The 27,006-nt window shown below is 44.2% G+C and overlaps 1 protein-coding gene and 1 long non-coding RNA gene across 2 annotated transcripts in view; one reads left to right on the top strand and one right to left on the bottom strand.

Moving 5' to 3' along the window:
• SLC7A14 (solute carrier family 7 member 14) overlaps nucleotides 1–23,370 on the top strand; it is a 109,372-nt gene extending 86,002 nt beyond the window's left edge. The window contains exons 5-8 of the mRNA XM_086394084.1: nucleotides 4,769–4,915; nucleotides 6,883–7,091; nucleotides 8,874–9,751; nucleotides 22,495–23,370. Of these exons, the coding sequence (XP_086250210.1) occupies nucleotides 4,769–4,915; nucleotides 6,883–7,091; nucleotides 8,874–9,751; nucleotides 22,495–22,817 (1,557 nt within the window). The 3' untranslated portion in view covers nucleotides 22,818–23,370. The remainder of the gene's footprint in view (nucleotides 1–4,768; nucleotides 4,916–6,882; nucleotides 7,092–8,873; nucleotides 9,752–22,494) is intronic.
• Nucleotides 10,865–22,717, bottom strand: LOC147379522 (uncharacterized). Its single transcript, XR_015161418.1, has 4 exons — nucleotides 22,581–22,717; nucleotides 17,096–17,161; nucleotides 13,730–13,830; nucleotides 10,865–13,136 (listed from the first exon to the last, which is right to left on the bottom strand). It is a non-coding gene; the product is annotated as an uncharacterized LOC147379522 (long non-coding RNA).
• Nucleotides 23,371–27,006: the final 3,636 nt, after the last annotated feature.

Here is a 27,006-nt window from a genome sequence, read left to right as displayed (position 1 = left end):
CCGGAGCTTGCTCAAACTCATGTCCATCAAGTTGGTGATGCCATCCAACCATTTCATCCTCTGTTCATCCCCTTCTTCTCCTGCCTTCAATCTTTCCCAGCATTAGGGTCTTTTCCAATGAGTCAGTTCTTCACATCAGGTGAACAAATTATTGGAGCTTCAGCTTTAGCATCCGTCCTTCCAGTGAATATTCAGGACTGCTTTTCTTTAGGATGGACTGGTTGTATCTCCTTGCTGTCCAAGGGACTCTCAAGAGTCATCTCCAACACCACAGTTGAAAAGCATCAATTCTTCAGCACTCAGCTTTCTTTATAGTCCAACTCTCACATACATACATGACTACTGGAAAAACCATAGCTTTGACTATATGGACCCTTGTTGGTAAAATGATGTCTCTGCTTTGTAATAATGTAGGTATTTGCTAATCTTGATCAATTTGTCATCACAATCAAGGTAGCATTTCTGGTCTTGCAGTGTCCTCTAGGGTCCTAACCCCAGGAGGTCATGCTCAGAGTACTTTTTGCACATGACTGTATCCATATCACTAAGCACAGTTCCTGGTTCATGGGAGCAGTTAATAAAATAGGCATCAAGTTCTAAAAGAAAAATAAGGAGGAAGAAGAGGAGGAATTTGTTTGTGTCCTTGGTTTCATCTGTTCTAGAAAAACTTACAATAGTAATAAAAATATTACTGATAAAAGCAGTATTTATTAAGCACCTACCCAGGTGGTGCTAGTGGTAAAGAATCCTCCTGCCAAAGCAGGAAATACATAAGACTCGGGTTTGATCCCTGGGTTGGGAAGATACCCTGGAGAAGGAAATGGCAACCCACTCCAGCATTCTTGCCTGTAGAATCTCATGGACAGAGGAGCCTGGCAGGCTACACTCCATGAGGCCACACAGAGAGTCAGACATGACTGAGTAACTGAGCATATATTCTACAACCGTGGTGGACTATCTCATTTAATCCTTGTAACAATCCAATGAGCTAAATACTATTTTTATTTCCATTTAAGTGATAAAGAAAATGAAGCCCCATGGGGTTAGGAACTTGTTCTATGTCACCAAGCTAGTTCTTGGCAGAACCAATCAAGGTCTGACAGGCTATAGAATCTGCACTCCTAACAAAGTCCTATCCACCCATACACACAGCTCTGAGATTCCCCCTGGAGCCTACAGTGCACCTCTCCTCCAACAACTATGAGTCATACTTCAAAATTGGAAGGTGTTGCTCCAAGATACCTGTGTCTTGGAGGCATCTCCCACTGAGCCTTCTCTTTCAGTTGGGCCTCCCTGTGTCCTCAGTTAATCTTCTTACGGCATGGTTTAGACCTCTCACCTTATTTTATTTTATTTTATTTTTTTTTTGGTAAATTTATTTATTTTAATTGGAGGCTAATTACTTTACAATATTGTAGCGGTTTTTGCCATATATCACATGAATCGACCATGGGTGTACGTGTGTCCCCCATCCTGAACCCCTCTCCCACCTCCCTCCCCATCCCATCCCTCAGGGTTGTCCCAGTGCACCAGCCCTGAGCACCCTGTCTCATGCATCAAACCTGGCTGGTGATCTATTTCACATATGGTAATATACATGTTTCAATGCTAATCTCTCAAATCATCCCACCCTCGTCTTCTCCCACAGAGTCCAAAAGTCTGTTCTTTACATCTGTGTCTCTTTTGCTGTCTCGCATATAGGGTCATCGTTACCATCTTTCTAAATTCCACATGTATGCGTTATTATACTGTATTGGTGTTTTTCTTTCTGACTTACTTCACTCTGTATAATAGGTTCCAGTTTCATCCACCTCGTTAGGACTGATTCAAATGCATTCTTTTTAATAGCTGAGTAATATTCTATTGTGTATATGAACACAATAGCTTTCTTATCCATTCATCTGCCAATGGACATCTAGGTTGCTTCCATGTCCTAGCTATTGTAAACATTGCTGCAATGAACACTGGGGTACACATGTCTCTTTTAACTTTTTCCAGGGTAGCTTGGCCCTGAATTCTTACTTAGGACCTTCCCACCCTCCCATCCTCAGCAGGGAGCTCTTCCAGTATCTAAGACCATCCAGCACTGATCACTCCAAGTGGTATGGCACTGTAGCCCTGGGACATCCTAATTGGAATTGATGGCATCATCAGACTGATTGTCATAAAATGTCACTGTATGATTTATAAGAGGTGTGTGTGTGTGTGTGTGTGTATGTATGGAAAGAAAGATGTTAAAGGAAGAGAAAGCAGGATCTGTTTTTCTGGAAGCTGTCTTAAAGCAAGGCCTTCCTGGATTGGGGCAGCTTGGTGAGCCTGAAATTGCAGCATCCATCCATCCTTGAACACCAGAAACATTTTTTAGACAAGTGAAAACAAGTACCTTTCCAAACCTGTGAACCTCCATGTACCATGAGGTGAGATCTCTTTGATCTCCTTGTCTGGAGGCAAGACACTTTCCACACCCTGAAATGCAGGACTCTGCTGGAGTGAAAGTGGGAGTTATCTCCTCTCCCAGATAGTAGCCCCCTGGTGACAACTGCTTGTATGGAAGTTCTTTCTACTAGAATAGATCAGGAGTTCTTAGACTTTTGTGTGTGTAGTAGACTCCTTGGCAGTCTGGTGAAGCAGATGAACACCTTTGGGATTGTATTTATATTGTATATAAACTGTGTTTATAAATGAATAACCTAATTACATAGAAGTTCGAAAGAAACCAATTACAGTTAACCTACGAACAGCAGCAGTTTGAATCAGGCTGTTACATTTTTTTTTCAAAAGTAAATACTATGGTACTACATCAGTGAGTGGTTGGCTGAATCTGTGGACATGGAACCACAGATATGGAGGAATCAAGTACACAAGGAACCACGGACACAGAGGGCCAGGATAAGTTATACTCGAATTTTCAACTGTGCTGGGGTCAGCATCCCTAACCCCCACATTGTTCAAGAGTCAACTGTAAATTGAAATACAGTTACAAAAATATTTTTAAATTGTGATATAACCATGGGCTTCTTTACTAGTGTTTTAAATATTAATATCTGTCTAATAACTAACATAAATTGGAAGTAGCAATGAGCACAAATGGTATTTCAAGATCTCTGCAACAACTAATATGATTGGGAAAATATCTGATTGGTGACAAATATCACAATACTGTTAGTCATCTATGCTCATAATCAAAAGAAATGATAACATTCAATAGAAGGGTAAGGAAAATAAAGATTTATTTTTCTCATCAAAATTCTCAGACTCTCCTGAATTGCATGGACCCCAGAATAAGAGCCCCCAATTAGAGAACTGAAGCATTAGAGCCCGAATGGGAGAGACTAGAGAAGAGACTAACTCATTTTACAGATGAGCAAATGTTGCTTTTGAAAGTTTGAGACGATCTTCCATTTTGTGATGTACTTTGTAGGTTCTAGTTCTTTGTATTATGCCTTTTACTTATTGAGAAGTCAGTCAGAAAGGTAAGAGTGAAAATTTAGGGACAGGTATCTGCTTGGCACATTTTTAGAATTTCATCCTTTATAAACCAAATATGGACAAAAAGGAAAAACTGGCCCAGTCTACAATGAGCCACACTCCTGGACTCCTAGCTAGAGTTTGCTGCTGCTGCTGCTGCTAAGTCGCTTCAGTCGTGTCCGACTCTGTGCAATCCCATAGACAGCAGCCCACCAGGCTCCCCCGTCCCTGGGATTCTCCAGGCAAGAACACTCGAGTGGGTTGCCATTTTGCATGGTGTCAAATGCCTTCACCCCATACACAGAAAATCCAGAAAAATCTCTTTCATCTTCCCCTGAAAGGATATCCCCAAACATTTCTTACTTTCAGCTGGTAATGAGAATGCTAAGCTGGGAAAACAGAATTTAAACTTTGAAAAATTCTTTGGAAGAAAGTTACATGCTCCTCAATGGAGGATTTTCACTGACATCTTGACCCATCAAATTACAACCATCTTTGGAATCACATAGGCTCCTATCAGACAGACATCCAGCAGATGTCACTGGATACCACCTCCCCAGCTTCACTCTGCCTCACTCTTCATCCCTTCCCCAGCCATGTAGCCCAACTAGGCTGCTCAAACCCCCAAAATCAGCTCTCCCTTTCTTTCCATGGAAGACAAGAGTCTACCTGAAAAATCTATAAATCCTTTATATCATTTAACATCTGGAAGATACCCTGAAAATGATCTACCAGGATCACTAGCAGTGATTTGAGCAGGAGAATTTGTGCAACTGCATCTGAGACCCCTACTAAATGCCAGAAGCGCACACTCCATGTCTCTGTGTCAGTCACAAGTACCTCCCCACATTTCCAAACATTTCCTAGTGGTTATCACACAGCCCCTGGTTATGGTTGAGAACCACTAAATGAAAATAAAGAACAAAGAAATTAATGAGTTCCCCCAAGATATAGGGGCAGCCAACTTACTGATTTACTTATAAGCCCACTTACTTCCAAAAATGATTTCAATGTGTTGAATGAACCTAATTTTTATTTGGGCATAATTCTTCTTATCTTCATCTTATACATGAAGAAATTTCCCAGTGTCACACAGCTAGTAGAAGTCAGAACTCAAGCCTTTAGCACAAGTTCCACCATGTTACCCTCTCTGCTGCTGCTAAGTCACTTCAATCGTGTCCGACTCTAAGCGACCCCATAGTCAGTAATCTGCTGACCATCGGGCAATTAAGGGGCCCACGTGTCAGGCACTGGTGATCCACTGACACTCTAAATATTTCAAATGTTTTCATCTCTATAGGTGCTGCAAGGAGCAGCCACATGTTTCTATGCTTTCATTGGCTTTGACATCATCGCCACCACTGGAGAGGAAGCCAAGAATCCCAACACATCCATCCCTTATGCTATCACCGCCTCCCTAGTCATCTGCCTGACAGCATATGTATCCGTAAGTAACAAAGGCTTATTATGGCACCTTCCACATGGACTTTTCATATTTGACCTTAAACGTGGCTCTGAGACTGGGTTTCCTTCTGTCAGGAAGTAATCCTTCACTTGTGCATTCGTGGTGTTTGTACGCATATGTTCATGTTGCTCCCTCTTTTAACACGGGCTCAAGCTCACCCCACCCACTGATGACAGGGAGAAAATCAGGGTTCCAAGCTGGACACAGGAGAAGCCCCAGGCCCTCACTTGGGCCGTGGCTCACATCCCTGCTCCGCCCCATGCACAGGCTCTCGGCATCCCGGCATCCGGTGCCGGGAGTGGGGGTGGTGGGGGGAGCATGCAGGGAGTGGGCTGCCGTCCAAGGAGTTCAGATCATAGGCTGGCAGTAACGGGTGGGTGTGCGAGCAAGCAGAGGCATTGTAGGCCTCTGTGCACCCTCCTCAATGCTCTTCTGTCTTCTGGGAGCTTCCCAGCAGCAAAGAGGCAAGGCTCCCCTAGAGTGGGGAAGGAGAAAACAGGATCATCCTGGAAGCCAAAGGAAAACATGGGAGCAGCACTGGATATGGTTTGCCCACCAAAACGTTTCTCTTCATGGATAGTCAATTATCATTTCCCCTATGCACATGGCTTCTCAGGCGGTGTTAGTGGTAAAGAACCCACCTGCCAATACAGGAGACATGGGTTGGATCCCTGGATGCAGAAGATTCCCTGGAAAAGGGCATGTCAACCCACTCCAGTATTCTTGCAGGGAAAATCCCACAGACAGAGGAGCCTGAAGGGCTACAGTCCATGGGGTCACAAAGAGTCAGACACAACTGAGCACAGAGCTTATGCAACATGCATGCAACTTACCTTACCCAGCCCTGATTATCCCTGTAGACAGAATGTTCAGGAACAGTGTGGGGGGAGGGGCAGCAGGGGGAGCAACAGAGACACTCTGCTGTGTATTCCCCCTCCTGTACCACCTCATACCTTCCCCTCCTCCAGGAGTCAACCCTTGCAGCACACACAATAAAGTTAATCACAGTTCCTTCCTTAGGATAGTGCTTTATAGGCTACAGAGTAAGTCTACCACATATTGCCCTAATCGAACATGGGCAGGAGACCCACCGAGAATTGCTGTAAGAATCCACCCCACTCTCCTCCAGTCTACCCCACCACATCCCCAAAGAGAATGTTGCAAGTGATGATGTTACTGGGACAGATTCCCTTTTAGAATGTGTGGGCCCTAACCACGCCTCAAGAGTTGTTTGGTCTTGTGTTGGTCACCAGGCGCACTCTACCGCCAGGAGAAGAGCCACACTGCTGAGCTGTGGTCACACATCTTGCCAGCCTCCCCGGTGGCCACTTTGTTTCACTGGGGGATCTTGGCTCCTGAGACATAAGGCGAAAAAGTGATCTAGAAATGAACCACTCTCTCCTTTTCAGGCTCTGAACTCCCTCAATGATGCCAGGATTGGCCTTCACAGCCCAGGGGTCTCCTGGCCTTATGACTGGCGTCTCCATTGCCTGGGGCCAATTATAGGGGAGGGATGTCTTGGTAGATCTATGACATGTGAGGAGAAACAGGTCCTGGTTAAGCAAAGCCATAGTGGTCTTAAGTACAAAAGAAATGAGTCTTGTCCATGAGGGCACAGTGCCCTGGCTCCAGGGCCTCTGGCTACAGCTCCTGCCATCAGATAATACCTGCTCTTCATTGAACTATCCAGGTAGCTCCACTTTCAGGAGCTGAAATACCAGCAGACTTATTCCTCAGATACGAAAGGACCACAGAGAGATTTTCAGAGGAAATCCTGAGACCAAGAGCTCCAGAGGCCAGATAACTGGTCTAAAGTAAAGGCACACACCAGGAAGTGGCAGATGCAGGCTCCCATGCAGGACCAGGTCTCTTTCCTCTGCTATGGGACACCCACCCATGCATCAGACTGATCCCTCTACCTCCAACCACGTTTCATCTTGTTTTAACAGGTGAGCATGATCCTAACTCTGATGGTGCCATATGACACCATTGACACAGAGTCCCCACTCATGGAGATGTTTGTGGCTCGTGGGTTCTATGCGGCAAAGTTCGTCGTGGCCATTGGGTCGGTTGCAGGACTGACGGTCAGCTTGCTGGGCTCCCTCTTCCCAATGCCGAGGGTCATCTATGCCATGGCCGGCGATGGGCTCCTCTTCAGGTAAGGGCTATGCTCGTGGCATTTATTTCACTCTTCCATGCCTGTCCAGGGAGACTGTCACCCATCTTCCCTGTCACATGGACCATGGAATTTGTCATATATCTTGGCAAAGAGTTTGAGTGAAAATAATTTAGGTCCTAAAACAGCCCCTCAGTTTGACTCTGGGTCCCTCAATCTAGCCACAAACTGGTTTGTTCCCCCAACTGCCCCTCCCCTTTTATTTGACACTGTCGGCTCCTTCATAAAGATGGTGGGTGCCAAAATGCTACATGGGTGGCCTCTGGAAGGAAGGACCCATCCCAGGGGCATCTTAGGCTTGCCCTCACATTGAGCCCTGACAACTGCCCCTCTGAAGTTGAAAAAAGTTCAAAGTTACAATCAAAGAGAGGATAAGACCCTCTGAGCAGAACCTAGTAATAGTAGCAATGACTACCACTTTTATTGACCATCTGTGTATCCCAGGTATATGGTATCCCATTAGTCATCACAATAACTCTATTTAACAGAACAGTGTACTAGATGAAAACTCAGAGAGGTAAAAACAAAAACTTGCCCCGAATCCCCCAGTTGCTGGGGGGCGGGGGGGCGGTCAGGATTTGAACCCAGGACTGTTTGACCACAATGACCAGATTTTTAACTACATCAAGACACTGACACTTCCAGCCCCCTAATCTGGCCAGGAAGTAGCCTATCTGCCCACGGTACACAGGGCATGTGGCCCCATCTCTTGATGCCTCATGCCTCCTGTGTGAGGAACTTGCAGGTAAAGCATTCTTCAAGTGCACCGAACAAGGAGCAAACTTCCAAGGAGGTCTCAGGCATTCAGAGGGGCCCAGCTCAGAAACCTTACCTCCGCCATTAGCTGTCACCTTCTGCAGCAGTTCCTGTGCATACCCTCTGAGGTCACCACTGGGTCAGAGCTGAGACCGTGGGGGAGCTGGAGGCTGATTGCGGTGGAGATGTGACAACTTCACACATCCAAAAGGTCTTTCTGCTGTCAAAGAAAACCAAGAGATGCTAGGCCTCTGAGCAGTTTATAGTCTTGTGTGAATCACGGAAATAAGAGAGGACTGGAAGAGCAGCGAGAATGAGGGCCAGGAGGAGAGGAAGGCGGAAGGTGGGAGCCTACCTAAGTCTAAGGAACTGCTAAACAAGCCCCTGTCATTCAGTCACCCTTGATGGTCTTCTCTATCTTCTCCAGTGAGTAACTGGCCAGATTTAGCTTTCATCCACGAGCACATGTTCTTAATGACTGTGCTATTTTGCAACCAAATCCCTGTACTTTCATTGTGGAGCAAGCTTCTCAGGCTTTGGCATAAATCAGAATCCTCTAGAGGTTTTTTAAAGTGTATAGTTTGTTGGGCCCCACTCCCAGAGAATCTGACATAGTAGGTGAAACCTGAAAATACATATTTCGAACAAGTTCCAAGGTGTTGCTAACGCTGCTGATCCATGGACCATACTTTGGGTAACACAGGTGGAGAGGACCACCAGGCAGGTATGTGACTTTAACTATCCCCTCTTCATAGCAAAGTCTGGGCTTCCATTTAGATTCCTGAGGACCTCCTAGATTCAATCAACCCACCACATCACATAATGAAGTAGGCACTTTAATAGAGCAGTTTGCCTCATACCCAAGGAATTAAAATAGATTCTGTTTAAATTATATTTCAGAAACTAAATCCTGGAGTAGGAACAGCAACAGTATTTAAAGCAGTGACCAGGAGGTGTTAAACCATGTTGAGTCAATCACCGTTAACCCTCTGCTTGCCCCTCCTCCAGATTCCTGGCTCACGTGAGCTCCTACACAGAGACCCCCGTGGTGGCCTGCATTGTTTCGGGGTTCCTGGCAGCTCTCCTCTCCCTATTAGTCAGCTTGAGAGACCTGATTGAGATGATGTCCATCGGCACCCTCCTCGCCTACACCTTGGTCTCCGTCTGTGTCTTGCTCCTTCGATACCAGCCCGAGAGTGACATTGACGGCTTTGTCAAATTCCTGTCTGAGGAGCACACGAAGAAGAAGGAGGGCATTCTGGCTGACTGCGAGAAGGAAGTCTGCTCTCCTGTGAGTGAAGGGGAAGAGTTCTCCGGCCCAGCCACCAACACATGTGGGGCCAAGAACCTGCCATCCTTGGGAGACAATGAGATGCTCATAGGGAAATCAGACAAGTCAACCTACAACGTCAACCACCCAAACTACGGCACCGTGGACATGACCACAGGCATAGAAGCCGATGAATCTGAAAACATCTATCTCATCAAGTTGAAGAAGCTGATTGGGCCCCGTTACTACACCATGAGGATCCAGCTGGGCCTTCCGGGCAAAATGGACCGGCCCACAGCCGCTACAGGGCACACGGTGACCATCTGCGTGCTCCTGCTCTTCATTCTCATGTTCGTCTTCTGCTCCTTCATCATCTTTGGTTCTGACTACATCTCAGAGCAGAGCTGGTGGGCCCTCCTTCTAGTCGTTCTGATGGTGCTGCTGATCAGCGCCCTGGTGTTTGTGATCCTGCAGCAACCAGAGAACCCCAAGAAGCTGCCCTACATGGCTCCCTGCCTCCCCTTTGTGCCTGCCTTCGCCATGCTGGTGAACATCTATCTCATGCTAAAGCTCTCCACCATCACGTGGATCCGGTTTGCAGTCTGGTGCTTTGTGGGTAAGCAACTGCCCCAGACAATCCTGTATCTTCCCCAAGATTTCTAATTTTCCTTTGGAATCAGTTTACCTGTTTAACATATTTGACCATTCCTGATGAAATGGCTTGGGATAGGTGCTCATGATAACTTAAGAGAGATGTTTAAGTGAACGCTTATTTTAAGGTTCCTTATTTATTATTTTTATATTTCCTATATAATTTGGTACCCCTGGGGTCTCTGGCAACAAATACTTAGCTAAGGAGGGTCCTTAGGTGCTTTGAGGAATAGGAAAGTAAAGAATAAGGGAGGCAAAATAAATACGTGTGAATCAATCAGCCTGGGCAAGGCAACAAAAAGACTCGTGGAGTTGTAGCCCAACCACTCCTTGAGATGAGGAATATGCATGTTCAACGTGGTGACCTCTGTTCCCAAACCATATTGTTGTTCATGCTTAATAAATACTTATCTGTGATTATAAAGCACTCTTCAAATAAGAAAAAGGAAACTTTCAGTCAGAATAGTTGGGAAGGACTTTAAGGAGGCAGAATTTGAACTGGACAACAAGATAGGTTTTAGAGAGAGGGAAGTTGGCAGGGGGGAACACAGTAATCAAAGGCAAGAGTATATATATTCCAGAAGATTCCTCACCTCTGAAGGTCATCCTGCACCTTCCTGTAAGGATTTCGTACCAATTTTCCACTACCTAAGCCTCATCCCTTGTTAGACTTTAAGGGATCTCTTGAAAGGATCCCACTGACTTGTCAAAGTTCTAAGCACTCACATGATTTATTCACAATCTCTTGCTTCTGTTTAAACATTTTGCCACTGGAATAAGAAGCAAACCAATGGAAAGATGATACTATGGGTAGAAATGACTGAAGTGTGTAGAAATATTAGAATCTGTATTTGTCAAATTTATAAAGGCACAGACACAAATACCCAAGAATGTATTCATCTTTTCCTGGACTATCCAAGCTAGATATAGCCTTCAATATCTAGTGCAATGTTACCCACAGTGTAGTAACCATTCCACTATAGATATTTGGACTGATTTTAGAGAGTATATGAACTTTTCAAAATATCGTATGGTTGTTACTTTCACAAACACTACAAAAACAGACATATTCAAATCATTGCTTTTTTAATAATTTATTTATTTTAATTTTGACTGTACTGGGTCTTCATTGCTGCACTCAAGATTTCCCAGGCTTTCTCTAGTTGCTGCGAGCGGAAGCTACGCTCTCATTTCAGTGCTTGGGCTTCTCATTGCCGTGGTGTCTTTTGTTGCGGAGCACAGCCTCCAGGCGCACAGGCTTCAGCAGTTGTGGCACGAGGGTTCAATACTTGCAGCACGAGGACTCAGTAGATGTGGCACACAGGCCTGGTTGCTCCAAGGCATGTAGGATCTTCCCAGACCAGGGATCAAACCCGTGTCCCCTGCACTGGCAGGCAGATTCTCATCCATGGTACCACCAGGAAAGCCCAATTATTTTTAAATTTCAAAAGTGAGTTAAACAGAAGAAAAAACATTAGTACATGTGCCATATGATTCAAAGCGATAAATAACACTTATATGGCACTTACCACATATCAGCCATCATTCCAAAGGCTTCACTTCTATTAACTTATTTAATCCACACAACCAGATCCATTTTACAGATGAGGAAACTAAGGCACTTGACTGAGGTCACATAGAATATAAAGTGACAAAGTGAAGTTGCTCAGTTGTGTCCGACTCTTTGCGACCCCGTGGACTGTAGCCCACCAGGCTCCTCCGTCCATGGGATTCTCCAGGCAAGAATACTGGAGTGGGTTGCCATTTCCTTCTCCAGGGGATCTTCCCCAGGTCTTCCAGGATCTTCCCTGGATCCCGACCCAGGGATCAAACCTAGGTCTCCCGCATTGCAGGCAGACGCTTTAACCTCTGAGCCACTAGGGATATACCAAAGCCAAATTAGAACTCAGGTGGTATAATTCCAGAGTCCACAATCATAGTCACTACATTAAAAATGTAGTATATAAATAAAATGTAAATAAATTTTGAGAAACATTGAAACACTCCCCATTTCTCCCTATCTCAACTATACAGTTAAGTAAACTGAACCTCCAAAAGGTTCAATAACATGCTCAAGGTCAGCAAAAATAACAGGAAATTATTCACAGAGCTATTACCACAATCCAGAATCTCCATGTTCAATGGGGGCCTCCTACCTCCCCACCACAGTGCTTCTGAGCAGACCTTCGTATCTGCCCAGAATGTTTGAGATGTAGTCTGTGCAGATTAACAGAGGGCTGGCTTCATGGGTGGATGATCTGTACAGTCACACAGGGCCTCGTGCTTGGCTTAATGCTCTGGTGCTGTCTTCTTGAATTCTTAACAATGTTTTAACAAGAGGCTCCATGGTTTCATTTTGCACTGGGACCTATAAATTATGTAGTCAGTCCTACCTAATATCTATGTTTCTGGAACACCAGAGGAATTTTGCAAAAATGATGCAATGGCCTATTGCCTTTGGAGTCAGACAGCCCCAAGTCCAAATCAAAACTCTGCCATTTCCTTGTGACCTCGGGAAATTCATTTAATTCCTTTGGGCCTCAGTTTACTCATCTGTAAAAATGCAGATGATTCTACTAGACTTGATCTAGTTGCAGTTTGGGGCTTAAACAAGAAAACAGCAGGGAAAGCAGTAAGAACTATTTCTTTCCTGCCTTTCTTGTAAAAAGCTGAAATGATTCATTGTCTCCCAGACTAGCTGTCACATGCAAGAGTACAACGTGAACCTGTTCTGACTCAGGCTGCCTTCCCAATTATCAGGCAGAAGAAAGTTCCCAGAGAACCTTTTGTAATCTTGCTGATAACACAAACTTCAAGCTGGCTCCAGAAACTGATACTCCCTGGCATGGGAGGGTGCCACCCTGCAGCCTGAGTGGGCCAGACAGAGGGCACTGGAGGCTGTAGTTTAAGAAGCACCCAGCTGCTGGCTACTAACTGCTTTGGTATCATTATCTCTGAAGGCTCATAGATAAGTAAGTTTCGCCCAGAACAAAGATTCTCAACTCAGACTACACAACAGAATCATGTGAGTTGCTTCTGAAACACTCTACGCCCAGAATCCCCCCACAGAGATGTTCTGATTCAATTGATCTGGTACAACCAACCACGGTATTCTTAAAGCTTCCCTGGGTGATTCTGTTGTATAACCAGGTTTACAATGATCTAGAACAGTGGTTCTCAAAGTAAGATCCCAGACCTGCCACATCAGTATTACGTGGAAACTAGTGAAAAATGCAATTTCACACCCCAGCCCAGACCTACAGATAGAATCAGAATCTCTGAGGGCAATATAGATTTTAACAAGTCCACCAGGTAATTCTGATGTGTGCTCAAATATGAGATCCACTGATCTAGAGAGAAGAATAAGACAATAATTAGCAGGTAGGCAGATAATTTAATTACAAAACTCCCTGTTTTTTGCTATATAAAATATATCCATCCCACAACCACAAATTGGCTTATAAAATCTTTAACGATCTTATAGAATAAATTTCCCATCTCTAAACATCTGAGTCTCCAAAATGTCAGATTTTTCTTCTTCATCTCTCTATTCATAATATAAGTTTCCCAAGGAGAACAGTAGAGAGATTTCTAAATGGAGCTTATTATGAAACATCCTCTACTCTTTAAAAAGATTTACATGGTTGGGCTGAGTCATAACTTGATAATCTTCTCAAACACATTTTTTACCCAAATTTCTCTAAATGAATCTTAATTACAGCATTTTTGTAACAATATTTAGCTAAGCTTTTGTCCTTCGGAAGAGCCCAACTCATAGCGAGAAACAAAGCAGTTCTTAATAGATACCCAGCACTTGTTTCTTTTCCTTCTGACAAGAGAAATAACACACATAGCAAAAGTTTCATAATTCCCAACAAAATGAACACAAAGCCAGCCTTCATTTACCCTTTCTCTTAAATGATGCAGTTTTGTAAAAGAATACCTCAAGGAGTTGGGCAGAGTCCCAGAAACCAGCAGAGACCAGTAAGAACACTGTATGATGGTATTCTCCAGGCATGTGTCAGTCAACTTGTCCCTGTGGGCCTTTATTGTAAATTAATCATCGTTAGACCAGCTCACGGGTACCCTTACCCTGCATGCCAAGTTGCTCCAGTCGTGTCTGACTCTTTGTGACCCCATGGACCATAAGCCTTACTCTAGGTGTTGTCAAGATTTCATTTGGAATTTTTTCAGTCCCTCTGAGGAAAACCAGGTGGCTCTAGTAGTAAAGAACCTGCTGGCCAATACAGGAGACTAAAGAAATGCAGGTTGCATCCCTGGGTTGGGAAGCTCCCCTGGAGGAGGGCCCAGCAACCCTCCAGTATTCTTGCCTAGAGAATCCCACAGAGGATCCTGGCAGGCTACAGTCCGTCAGGTTGCAGAGAGTTGGCCACAACTGAAGCAACTTAGCACACACACAGCTGTAGAGAACAAACAGGACGTGTGATTTGGGCAACGGACCTCATAAATCCTGGACTAAACCATCAACATCCCAAAGAGAAGACACACTTCACGGTTTTCGCCTGAGCTCTCATCTGAAACCCTACTGGAAACTGACTCAAAGCAGCCACTGTGATGAAGGGAAGAGAAGGGAGAGAAGGGGGCCATGAATTCGACCTGAGAGGGCACCAAGATAAACAAATTCCTGATGATATGTCCCATCAATCAGTTCGAAATTCTCCTTGTAGGAAGTGAGAAAACAATTGGCAGCTTCAACATCAAAATTATGCTCAGAAGAGCAAGAAAAATCACAGAGGCCAGGATGAGGATGGCAACAAAGCCAAGCTGATTCCAAGAGGGAAGGAGGGGGCAGGTAAACCCTGAGGCTGCCTGCTGGTGGAGGCGCTGGGCTGGCCAGGGAGATGCCTCGGGAGGAGGGGGCAGCTGAGACTGAAGGGCCAGGAGACCACGCAGTGGAAGGCCCTGGAACAGGCAGTGCTGTGAGTGATGGGCTCTTTCCCTCAGCAGTACAGGTGCGAGGTCATCCCAACCTTGTGCTTGCAGTTTTAGTTTGTTCATTCTCCTTGCTGTCTAGCATCCCACAGTGTTGATATACGACAATGTATTTATCCATTCTTGTATCCATGGGCATTCAGCATGGCAGCTGCTACGAACATTCTTATACATGATTTCGATGGATACACAGGGTTTGTGTTTTGGTTGGGTTTCTGCTGAGTTAGAGGTGGAACTGCTGGAGTTTTTCATGTTCTTTAAGAAGGCTGCCTTTGGTCTCATAGCCATTATATTCCTCGAATAAAATAAGGGCCCCCAGCTCCATTCTGCAGCTGGGAAACTGAAGCATAAAGAACCTGACATTATGTTAGATCAACTGCAGGCCCAGAAGAGAAGCTCCTCTGGTCCCCACTTCATCCTGAGCCTTGCTCTTCCTGGCCACACCATATTAAACAAACCTAACTGTTGTTACAATCAACAGGGCTTGTGGGTATTTAAAAAATAACCAGCAAAGTGGGAGCTGGTGGGGACTGTGCTGGATGGGAGGGCACCTTCTCATTACTATCTTCATTTCTGCACCAGCAAGTGTCTGTTTTGGAAAGTTGATCCCAGACTAGAAAAAATAAAAAAGACTCTGGGCATAACAAAGTGCCTCAGTTATCTGCAGCGGGCAGGGCTTCCTGCCTGAACGGGCGCCCCAGAAAGAGACAGCTCCACCCAGCCTGCGGTCAGGTGGCCCACCCCCCTGGCACTGAGTGTGGAGCCATGTGCAGGGCACAGGAAGCTCCTGGGGGCTCTAGAGAGCAGGAACCTGCTTCGTGACCTGAGCTAGAACCTGCGAGGCTGGGAATCTGTCTAGCTCTGGGTCACCTAGCCTCTTTTCAGAGCTGAGGGTTTTTTTTCTTTATTTATTTAAATATCACTTTTTATTTAAATTGCCAGTCTTCCTTCTTTTTTTTTTTATTTTATTTTTAAACTTTACAATAATGTATTAGTTTTGCCAAATACCAAACAGGTATACATGTGTTCCCCATCCTGAACTCTCCTCCCTCCTCCCTCCCCATACCATCCCTCTGGGTCGTCCCAGCGCACCAGCCCCAAGCATCCAGTATCGTGCATCGAACTTGGACTGGCGACTCATTTCATACATGATATTATACATGTTTCAATGCCATTCTCCCAAATCATCCCACCCTCTCCCTCTCCCACAGAGTCCATAAGACTGTTCTATACATCAGTGTCTCTTTTGCTGTCTCTCTTTCTAAATTCCATATATATGCGTTAGTATATTGTATTGGTGTTTTTCTTTCTGGCTTACTTCACTCTGTATAATAGGCTCCAGTTTCATCCACCTCATTAGAACTGATTCAAATGTATTCTTTTTAATGGCTGAGTAATACTCCATTGTGTATATGTACCACTGCTTTCTTATCCATTCATCTGCTGATGGAATCTAGGTTGCTTGCATGTCCTGGCTATTATAAACAGTGCTGCGATGAACATTGGGGTACACGTGTCTCTTTCCCTTCTGGTTTCCTCAGTGTGTGTGCCCAGCAGTGGGATTGCTGGATCATAAGGCAGTTCTATTTCCAGTTTTTTAAGGAATCTCCACACTGTTCACCATAGTGGCTGTACTAGTTTGCATTCCCACCAACAGTGTAAGAGGGTTCCCTTTTCTCCACACCCTCTCCAGCATTTATTGCTTGTAGACTTTTGGATCGCAGCCATTCTGACTGGCGTGAAATGGTACCTCATAGTGGTTTTGATTTGCATTTCTCTGATAATGAGTGATGTTGAGCATCTTTTCATGTGTTTGTTAGCCATCTGTATGTCTTCTTTGGAGAAATGTCTATTTAGTTCTTTGGCCCATTTTTTTGAGTTTTTGTCCTAGGATTTCTCCCACATGATCCAGAGGACCCCCTACCCTTCTCATTTGTACATTTGAGGTCATTTGTTTAGTTTGCACAGAATGACACAGGGCTTTGCACAGGGCCAAAACAAGTGGAATAAATAGGTGTTTTGCTAGCTGATACTGAGGTGCCCCAGGCTTGTAAAAGCAACGTGGCATCCCAAACCTCCCTGTAGGCCCCCAGTAGGCAGCCCTCCATGCAGAATCAAGAGATGTGAGTTCTGATGCCATTTCAATCCCTGCATGTTGCACAGGTCTTAACTCCTCTGGGGTGATGTGCGAGAAAGTAGATTTGTATAAAGGGCTTTCCAATCACAAGGTGTCCTGTTACATAAATAAAGCCCATTCAATGGCTGAAGGCATGATCCTTCACCTTGTCCAGCCCAAACCTCTCACAGGCACAGAACTGTCTGGAAAAGAAGCCAGAGCCTCCATTTCAATACTTACCTTCCATATAAACAGCTTCCCAGGGGACTCACTGCCATTACTGGGTGCCCAGTACAGCCATGTTTGCTGTGAAAATATTGGAACACTTCTGTGCCTTCTGCTAACTAGTTGCTGCCTTGAATACCCCATCTACAATCCATCACATAAAAAAATAATTCCAGCCTACCAGGGAGGCCTCCAAGACCCTCTGCAGCACAAAAGCTGGCTGCCTTCTGATTTTTTACCTGCCTTTCATTTATTCAGATATCAGATAGGTAACTACAAAGCAGTGGATCTACGTTTTTATGGAACTGGAGAATTAAATCCACAAATAGAATAAATAATATTACTTATCAGTTAGCCACCTTATTTTTGAGACTTTATTCCAAATGACTTCTGGCTTATGCTAAAAGCTAATCCACTGTTAAAAGATAAAACTTTGCCATCTACAAGGATTTACAAAAGAATAAACCCAATCTCACTGACAACCTGAATAATAGGACCCAAAACCTATTTCAAGCAAAGACAGCATTATTGGAATAAGTGTATAGCTTTAAAAAGTGAAGAGTCTATCCAAACAAATAATTCAGGGAAATTTTTATGCTTCTGGATATCAGATGATTTAAGGAATTATTAGTTTTTAGACGTGATAATGGGACTAAGTTTTTTAGAGGAGTCTATTTTATAGATACCTACTAGAGCATGTACAGAGGAAACAGGATGAAAGGAATTTGTTTCAAAGTAATCTAAAGAGAAAGGGGTAGGTGAGTGGGTGTCAGGAGAGACAGAGCTAGTGATGACTATATGGGCCTTTTTATGTTGTTCTCTCCACTTCTGTATGTTTCATATTCTTCAAAAGTAAAGTTCAGGGACTCCCCTCGCAGTCCAGTGGCTAAGACTCTGCATTCTCCATGCAAAGGGACCAGTTCAATCCCTGGTCAGGGAACTGGAGTGCACTTGCTGCATCTATAAGATCCTGCATGCCACAACTAAGAGCCGGCACAGCCAAATAAACAAATAATAAAATAATAAATGTTATAAAAAGTCAAGTTCAGCAAAATCATTTCCAATTTAGCGTATACCTCCCAACCACCCCCTGGTAGGTGGGAGAAATAACAATTGCAAGCAGCCAGGATCAGGACATGGAAGGACCTGGCAGGAACTGCCATCTGCACAGTCTAAACACTGACTGTGCAGCTGTAGAAAATCCTGTATTTGGTCTTGTGCCACAGTCTTCTGTGAAATGCCATAATCATAACCTACACACACACACACACACACACACACACAATTCTCAGGAGGAATCTAAACAAGATAACACTTGTAGAGTATTTTTAGTTCCTTGGGAGAAAGGCCACATCACTGGAGGACCTCAGCACCCAGGGGCACTGGGTGAAGTGTTGTTCAGATGGTTCAGGATTCCCAGAATCCCCACAGATTTTTCAGAAACTACCTCATGCTTCATTCTCAAAGCCAACTGAAAAAAGGAGCAGAAACAAAACACCCTGCTTCTACACAGGAGGCTTTTAGCAGCTCTGTTTACTCCTCCAACACAAAGCCCTTGTTTATGTGTGACAGATGGTAATACATGTTTCTCTCCTCCCGCCCTCTCTCTCTCTCTCTGCTCCCCTTTCATTTGCTCCCCTCTGTTTCTTTGTCCCTCTCCATTCTTCCTTTTCTCCAGTCCTTCTCTGCCTCACACCACTTTTCCTGAACTGACTCTAGGGCCAGCAAGTAAGATAAGGGCAGACAGAACACCAAGCCCTAGGAGAACACATTTGCCCAAACTGTCTATTCATGCTGTCAGGCCAATGCACCCAGTCGCTTCTGGGTTCACAGTCCTCATATTTGAAATGTGCTTTTCACATCACTGCAGACCTTAGTTACATCCTGGGAAAAAGATTATTTCCTAAACTAAAAAAAAAAAAAGAAATGTACTTTTGAAGATAGAGTGACACGCCTTAGAAACTGTAGGGGGCTCAGAGCAAACATTAAAAGGCCCATAAATATTTATGTGGCAAGTTTCCATGGATTGCTTTCCCAAAGTAATCATAGTTGACACATTTGCGTACTGACACATACATACACACACATACACACACACACGTATACATACTCATGTTCCTTCCAAGCCAACCACTCCCAAAACAAAACCTAAGCTCGTACTGACTATTTCTGCACTAGGCAGTCTCTAACCCAGCAAGGGAGGGGATGTGAAGGGCTGGATAAGCTAGAGCCTTCTCTCTCTCATGGACTGCTGGTGCTGCCTATCAAACGCCCAGGCAAGTGACTCAGTCTTTCCCAGTCTCCATTTCTCCATCTGTAAAATGAAGGTGTTCAAACAGATAAATGACACAGACTCTTTTCCAGCTCTAAATCTCTATGATTCTATAAGGAATCACACCAAAGTTCTTAGAGAATTACCATAAACCAATCTAGCTGATGGGCTTCCCTGGGGGTTCAGACAGTAAAGAATCCACCTCCAATGCAGGAGATGGAAGTTCAATCCCTGGGTCAGGAAGATCCCCTGGAGAAGGGACTGGCTACCTACTCCAGTATTCTTGCCTGGAGAATTCCGTGGACAGAGAAGCCTGGCGGGCTACAGTCTATGGAGTCACAAAGAGTCGGACACAACTGAACGACTAACACTTTCACACTCATTTCATAGTCTATCAGACAAAACATCTCAATACTTGGTGGGGTTAGGGGAAGGTCTGTCAGAATAGATGTCAAACCAGTGCTTGATGACCTCTGCAGTACAGAGAAGAGAAGCCAGGGGCAAGGGGAAAAGAAAAAATTTTATTAAGTTTAGTAGGGAAACAACACACTTACAAACAGGATCTGAGAACGGGATAAAAAGGAAAGAACTGACATAACAGATACCAAGCAGACAGAGGAGGCAAGCTTTGCCACCTACTTGGATGCCTAGGAGAAAAGATAGCAAGAAAGAAAAACTGGGCAAAAGGAGGTGTGTGCCTGACAATAAACTCAGTCTCCTGAAATTTACTCTCTCATTTCAAATGTGTTTCCAACAGAGGTATTCTCCAAGCAGCAAACTGCTAGCCCTTTTAAAAGAGGCCTCGATTTGGTGCCTTGTTCTCCACAACGATAAGAACTATCCCCCATGCCCACCCCACCCCCAGCCCCAGCCAAGAAAGAGTAAGATCCACGCTCAGAAAAAATGAAATTGCTATTTGAGAACAGCCACATCTGCCAATGATTAACTCCAGGATTTATTACCAATTAGGACGATAAATCTCTGCTTACTTTGGCTCCTGGAAAGTTGATTTCACAGGAAAATGGCAGGGAGGAGTGGTGGTGGCAGGGAGAGTCATTTGAGACAAGGAGGGAGAAATCCAAGCTTAAAAAGACACACTTCAAATTCAAAAGGAAGCAGAATACCTCGGGGACCAGAGCGGAAAGCAGGCTTCACCTTGTGGTTCTAAGCAAACAGCCCAGCAGATGCCCGCAGGGTTAGCAAAGTCAGAGAGACTAGTGCCACCCAGAAGAGTGTGTTGGTACCTGGAAGGAGTTGCAAAACCGAGGGGACGGCAGTGGCCAGGCCACCAAACGGCCGAAGTTGGCAGTGGAGCACACGCATCAGGAGGTTTTTGTTTTTTGGGGTTTTTTTTGGCGACATCACAAGGCTTGCAGTGGTGTTTTGTGAGTCCATTTTATCTCCTTTGTTAGTCTATATTAATATTACGGACTGAATTGTGTCCCTCCCAAATTCATGCTGAAGCCCCAACCCCCAACATTGTTTTTTTCCGCCAAGCTGTGCAGCTGGCGGGATCTTAGTTCCCCAACCAGGGATTGAACTGGGCCCAGGGCGATGAAATGGTAAATCCTGACTATTGGACTGCAAGGGAATTCCTGCCTCAGGAGCTTTAAGGTTCCTTATCTCAGGGGTTCTCAGCTTTGGCTGACCACTGGAATCACCTGTGAAGCTCTAAAAACACCTATACCTGAGTCACGATGAAGACCAATTAAATCAGAATCGCCAAGGGATGAGGTATCAGGATTGTGCAGGAACTCCCCAGGTGACCTGCCAGGTGCAGCCAGGGTTGAGAATCACTGCTTATGTCGTTTCCTCCTCATAGCAGCTCCCTGTATTGGTACAGTACTCTCGAGATTTCATACAAGAGAAAGCTGAGGCACAATGAGGCCCAGTAACTGGTCCAGGGTTACACAGTAATGCAGGCAGGATTTGTACTCAGACCTCACCTTCTTAACCATCATGCTCCTTGGCCTCCAATGCTATGCTTCTCAGCATTCCAGGCCCTGAGCTTCCATGGGCTTTTCTCAAACTATTTTCATATATTTTTTTCCTAAAAATTCTTACAGAAATGAGACATTAGCCCATATAATGCTACAGGTTAACTAGGAAGGCAGGCTTCTTTCCTTTGCTTGGAATGACATCAAAACAAGGAGGTTGCACCGAACATTTCATGCTCATTGGGAGTTCTCATTCATCCCTTCAACAAACATTAAGTGGCAGTTTTCTACAGTCTATAAACTAGAGCCACCCTGTACAGATAATCACACAACAGATATCCTAAGGTCCTAACAGTGGCATGAGAGTCCACAGGCACTGAGTCCACAAACGAAAGTGGACAGCTGAGTGACAGGAAAGTATTATGACTCTGGCGAGTGAAAAGGGGCAAAGTAAATCATAGGCTCATACATGCATGTTGCTACGTGGTAAAATGGGGCTTCCCAGGTGGCACTAGCGGTAAAGAACCCGTTCGCCAACGTAGGAGACAGAAGAGACGTGGGTTCGATCCCAGGCTGAGGAGATCACCCAGAGAAGGAAATGGCAATCTATCCCAGTATTCTTGCCTGGAGAATCCCATGGACAGAGGGACCTGGTGGGCTATATAGTCCATAGAGTTGCAAAGAGTCAGACACGACCAAACCAACTTAGTACCCACACATGTGGTGAAATAAAAGAATGAGCCCATAAGTGGAAATCTGGGATAGTAAAATGCTATGAGAAGGCTGGGAGTACACTGTGGGAGATCCGTAACTATTTAAACAAGAAAAGGCAAATTCCTGGCTGGCACCTACACGAGTATAGTGAGCTAGATGTCCAACAGGGGAGTGGGGACTGAGGGGACCTCAAGTGCGCCATATCCTAACCAAAGAGATGGCCAGTTCTCACCTCCAGCCAGAAGTTTCCATGTAGGAATGTGGGTACAGCATTGTCAGTCCTTCGGTTCTAAGTATTGGTTGTTTAAAGATTTACCACTTTTAAATGGCATCTAAGTCAAATCTTTTCAAAACACTGTGCAGACCAAAGAAAACACATCCACCACCAGGTCTGCTCTCATCATTGAGAGTAAGCCCCCTGCTTGACGCGTGGATCCCCAAACAACAGCTTATTCACCTGTGCTTCCTCCCACTCACCCCACCCCCTGCAGGTATGCTCATTTATTTTGGGTACGGCATCTGGAATAGCACCCTGGAAATCAGCGCCCGAGAAGAAGCCCTGCACCAGAGCACCTACCAGCGGTACGACGTGGACGACCCCTTCTCAGTGGAGGAGGGCTTCTCCTACGCCACTGAGGGCGAGAGCCAGGAGAACTGGGGCGGGCCGGCCGAGGACAAAGGCTTCTATTACCAGCAGATGTCAGATACGCAGCCCAACACCCGGACGAGTAGCAAGGCGAAGAGCAAAAGCAAACACAAACAGAACTCAGAGGCCCTGATTGCAAACGATGAGTTAGATTACTCTCCAGAGTAGGAGCACACACACCAGAAATGTGCAGACGTGGTGGTGATTTCTTTTCAGTAACTTCACCCGTGGGCTAGAAGGTGGAAACTTCTTTGGCTCTCATTTCAAAACTCCAGCCTTCCCCAAAGTCAGTCCCCAGTCATAGCCTGTCATTGGCCACCTCTGCTCTTCATGACAGTTCTGTGGAAGGGCTTCACCCGGGTCCCATAACTAGTCCCCTTGCAAAAACAAACAAAAAACTAAACTAAAAGCTATGAGAAATTCTATCAGGTGCAACCATCAGAGCTGATGGCAGTGTCTCCCAGGCCTTTGCTTTGCTGGTTGAATCTTTTTGCTTCTTACTAAGGCCCCAAGATGCAGGGAGTGAAACCCCTGGAGATGTGCCAAAGCAGGTGGGGTTGGGCAGAACGCAGCATTTCAACCACCTGAGATCTCAAGGGCAAAGCCCTGTTAGAACGCTAGGCTGAGAGCCACTCCTCGAGGCCACGTGGCACTTGGCACTTTCTCAGAAAGCAACATTTTGTTCTGAAATCTCACAAAAACAAATTCATGGTGATGCATACTTCTTTTTCCTTCGCCAAGGTTCTCACAGTCTCCAAACTAGAACTTTAGGATGCAGCAAAGGTCAGGAACTCTGAAACCATGATCCCAAAGATCTCAGACTCACTGTAAGACAGTCAGACCCAATAATAAGGTAAGAAGCACCATCAAAACTCTACTTAAATGCCCAGGAGGAAAAAAAAAAAACCCTGAATAACCATCTCTTGCAGTGAAAGCCAGAAGGGCACTGGCAAAAATTAACTCTCTGTCATGTCATGCCTTCTCTTATACCAGACTCTAAGCTCCTGCTGACATGATGAAAGAAGGCAAAGTGGAGCATGATTTCATGGCACTAATATGCCTTGAAGAAGTAGGCTATTTGTTTTATGATCAGATAAAAAAGCTTTACAAGGAGAAGTGACCCAGCCACTGAGATCACATTGCAAACTCTATTTCAGATTTCTAAAATTATAAATTCTGAAGTTTTTTGTGATATGCAGCCACTTGATTGGTGGGTGCTAATCTGAAAACAAAAAATACTGAAGCATAGCTACTTAGGTAATCACATTCCATGAGATCACATTTCATTCTGAACCCTACTCCTCTGGAGTAGCTCACTTTCAGACATGGATTTTTCCTGTTATTTCCCAAAGTAGTTTCACTAAAGCCCAGAGGAAAAAATCTACCTGATAAGGTCTAAACCCTGGAGAAGGGCAAGGCAACCCACTCCAGTATTCTTGCCTGGAGAATCCTCATGAATAGGGAAGGCTAGTGGCTACAGTCCATGGGGTCACAAAGAGTCAGACATGACTGAAGCAACTTAAGAGGGACTCTTAAAGATTATTTTCTCAGAAACAAACTAGAAGAGGACATTTGCAACAAGAAAAAAACACATGGTCTGTGCATTCTAGTCTTGGGCTATAGGGATTCATACAGTACCTTGAGACGTGTACACATGTATGTGAAGGCACAATTTGGATCAAGCTAAAGCACATTTTTATGTGAAACTAACAATGACCAAAAATGCACCAAATCCTAAACAATAGGAATAAAAAGAAATGTAACATCTGCCCTAGGAGGAGCACCGGAAAGGTGCTGCCCTTTCCCTGGGCTGTGAACCTCCTAGGAGATCTTTTTGATTTCATAAAAACCCTCTCAAAATCACCCTCATTCCAGGAGTCATTTCTCTCAAATAGTATCTCTATATTTTTTTTAAGCTTTGCTCTCTTTATTGCTCTAAATTGGTTAGTCATTTCACCAGTGACCTTGGTTTTTTTTAAAAATTAGTCAATATAATAGAAAGTTTTTCAAGATAAATAGACATGTTTTTCTCTCATGGTTCCCAGCCTCTGTGAAATAGACTCAGATTTCACAGTGCAGTTTTCAAATATCATTAATCACTAGAATGATATTAGCATCTCCTAATTCATTTTCTTAAGACTATATTTGTAGGACCACACTAAAAGTAAGATCACCCTATAATTACCTCAGACACTTAGCCCCTTGAACAACATCCTAGGAAGACCTATGTGTTACTGAATCCTCTGTAGCAAGAGCTCTTTCGGTGAGATCTCATAATATGGATTTATGGCTTGGAGCTAATTATTTGGCTTTTTAAATGTATGCTACTTATTAGTACTCTCCTTCACTTCAAGAGGATTTCAAGTGGTTATTAAAATACATATAATACCAAAAAAAAAAAAAAAAAAAGAAATGAGGAATGTGAGGCAAATAAAAATAGAAAAGAAAGGATAAGACAAAGCTAGAAGTGTATTTAGTGCACAAATGGAGAACCTTGATATGCATTGCTAAATTTGCCAATGAGGGAGCAACTTAAGAAATGATGAAATTGTTGATAATGACAGCAAGAAGTATTTCAGCATGATAAGACTAAATCTTTCCTCAGGAGGGCGAAGAATTGTAACAGCAGAGACCACTGACACCCACAGAAAAGCTTCAGGGCTAGATTTTACCAACTACATGTGCCTGGCTTATAGTGGATGTTCAATAAATACCTGATAATCTGATGGATGGGTAGATGAATGAAAGGAAAATGAAATACTTATTCAACAATATTTGTGGAGAGCATATTATGTGCTGTAGAGATTCAAATATGGAAAAGACCTTCCTCCAATGGAAAGATCAAAGAGAACACAGCCCTTGTGTTGAGCCTTGTGGGATGGGCAAAATTTTGCCAGGTAGAAACGAAATCGATGCCTGCCAAGTGCAGGATCAGCATGAGTAAGGTATAGACTGTGGCTGATAACTATCTCTTGACTAATAACTTGTACTGTGTCTCCTTCAAGGGAAAGCAAGAAGCTAGTTTAACAAGAAGACATGATTTATATTTTGAACTGTAGGAAATAATGCTGAGAAGGCAGGTCAGGGCTCATGCACAGATAGACATGAATGTTGAACTGAGCTCGGCAGCTCTCCTTGGGTGGGGAGGCACTGAGAAAATGATGAAAGTATGAATCAGTGAAGGCTGGACTTTAAGAAACTGGAGCAGTGGCTTCCTCTGCCCAGGCAAGGAGCTAATAAATCACATACACACTCCAAGTTGATTTCACATATTAAAGGAGAAAAATATCCATTCTTAAAACAACATATGATACTTCCTTTGAAATCCTGTCTGATTTCATCATTAGCTGAGGAGAAGTTTGTTCATTTAACATGTAGACAGACAACACAGTTATTTCCAGCCACATTAAAATTTTCAGTAATACGTTTAAACAACAAAGCTAACAACATTTTATATCTATCTAACCTAAACGTTAAAACTGCAGCTCACGATTTTACTCAAACCTGAGTACAAAGCCACTTTGAACTAGTGAAAGGAAAAGAATGACAGAATTAGGTCAAGAATCCAGTTCTACTTCTTAGTAACAAACTAACAGCAATCAAATATCAACATAATGGTTATGATGAGCCTGTTTAATAAACAGGGGGAGAAAACTACTGAATTTAATGATCTTTCTTTCTCTAAAACCTATGGGTTGTTCAGGATATAAACCTAGTAATACTGGTTAAATAAAACACAAACTCCTTCAAAGAAATGTCTTCTCCCATTCTGAAAAGAGTTGATGAACCTGAACTCCTTTACACCCCACTTGTTGGAAATCAACTTTACAAGGGGCTAGAACTCTTCACGGCAACATAAAGAGAAACTCCAAGAGTCTGAGAATCAGCCTAAAAGACTAGAGGAAATTGCTGTCCACTTTTTCACCAGGTTTTAGCAGGGCTGAGATGTCAGTGAAAGCCAACTGAGGGTCAGCCACAGGTTTACTGATTTTGCGTCTCCGATTAGACTGCCTTGTTGGGTGGAGATGTCAGAAATCGGAAGACGTGTCTGAAGCCACAGCTGGGGGTCAACTCACCGAGTCCAGGAGGCAATCAGCAGTCCACTCTTGGACTAAAGCCCTCGGGTTAGTCAGCACTCCGAAGCTGGCCTTAGTATCTTATGCTAGTGGAGAGAACGGAGCCAAGGAAACACACCCTCCAAATGCGCCACGTGGAATTTGCACTCCATTTTCTCGCTGTTTCAGAATATAACTTGTTCAGGAGCGTTTTTCTATCCCAAATTTTCGCGGAGCCTCGGTTTCTCCCATATGCATGCACCTCCCAGACTCTAAGGACCCCTTTGTCTACAGAGGCCTCT

This window comes from Bos grunniens, chromosome 1, assembly GCF_055505025.1.
Source record: "Bos grunniens cultivar Pamir isolate PY7600 chromosome 1, Bosgru_T2T1.0, whole genome shotgun sequence".
Classification (NCBI taxonomy): domain Eukaryota; kingdom Metazoa; phylum Chordata; class Mammalia; order Artiodactyla; family Bovidae; genus Bos; species Bos grunniens.
The sequence above is the reverse complement of the archived record's forward strand: the minus strand, read 5'-3'. Positions and strand labels throughout refer to the sequence as shown.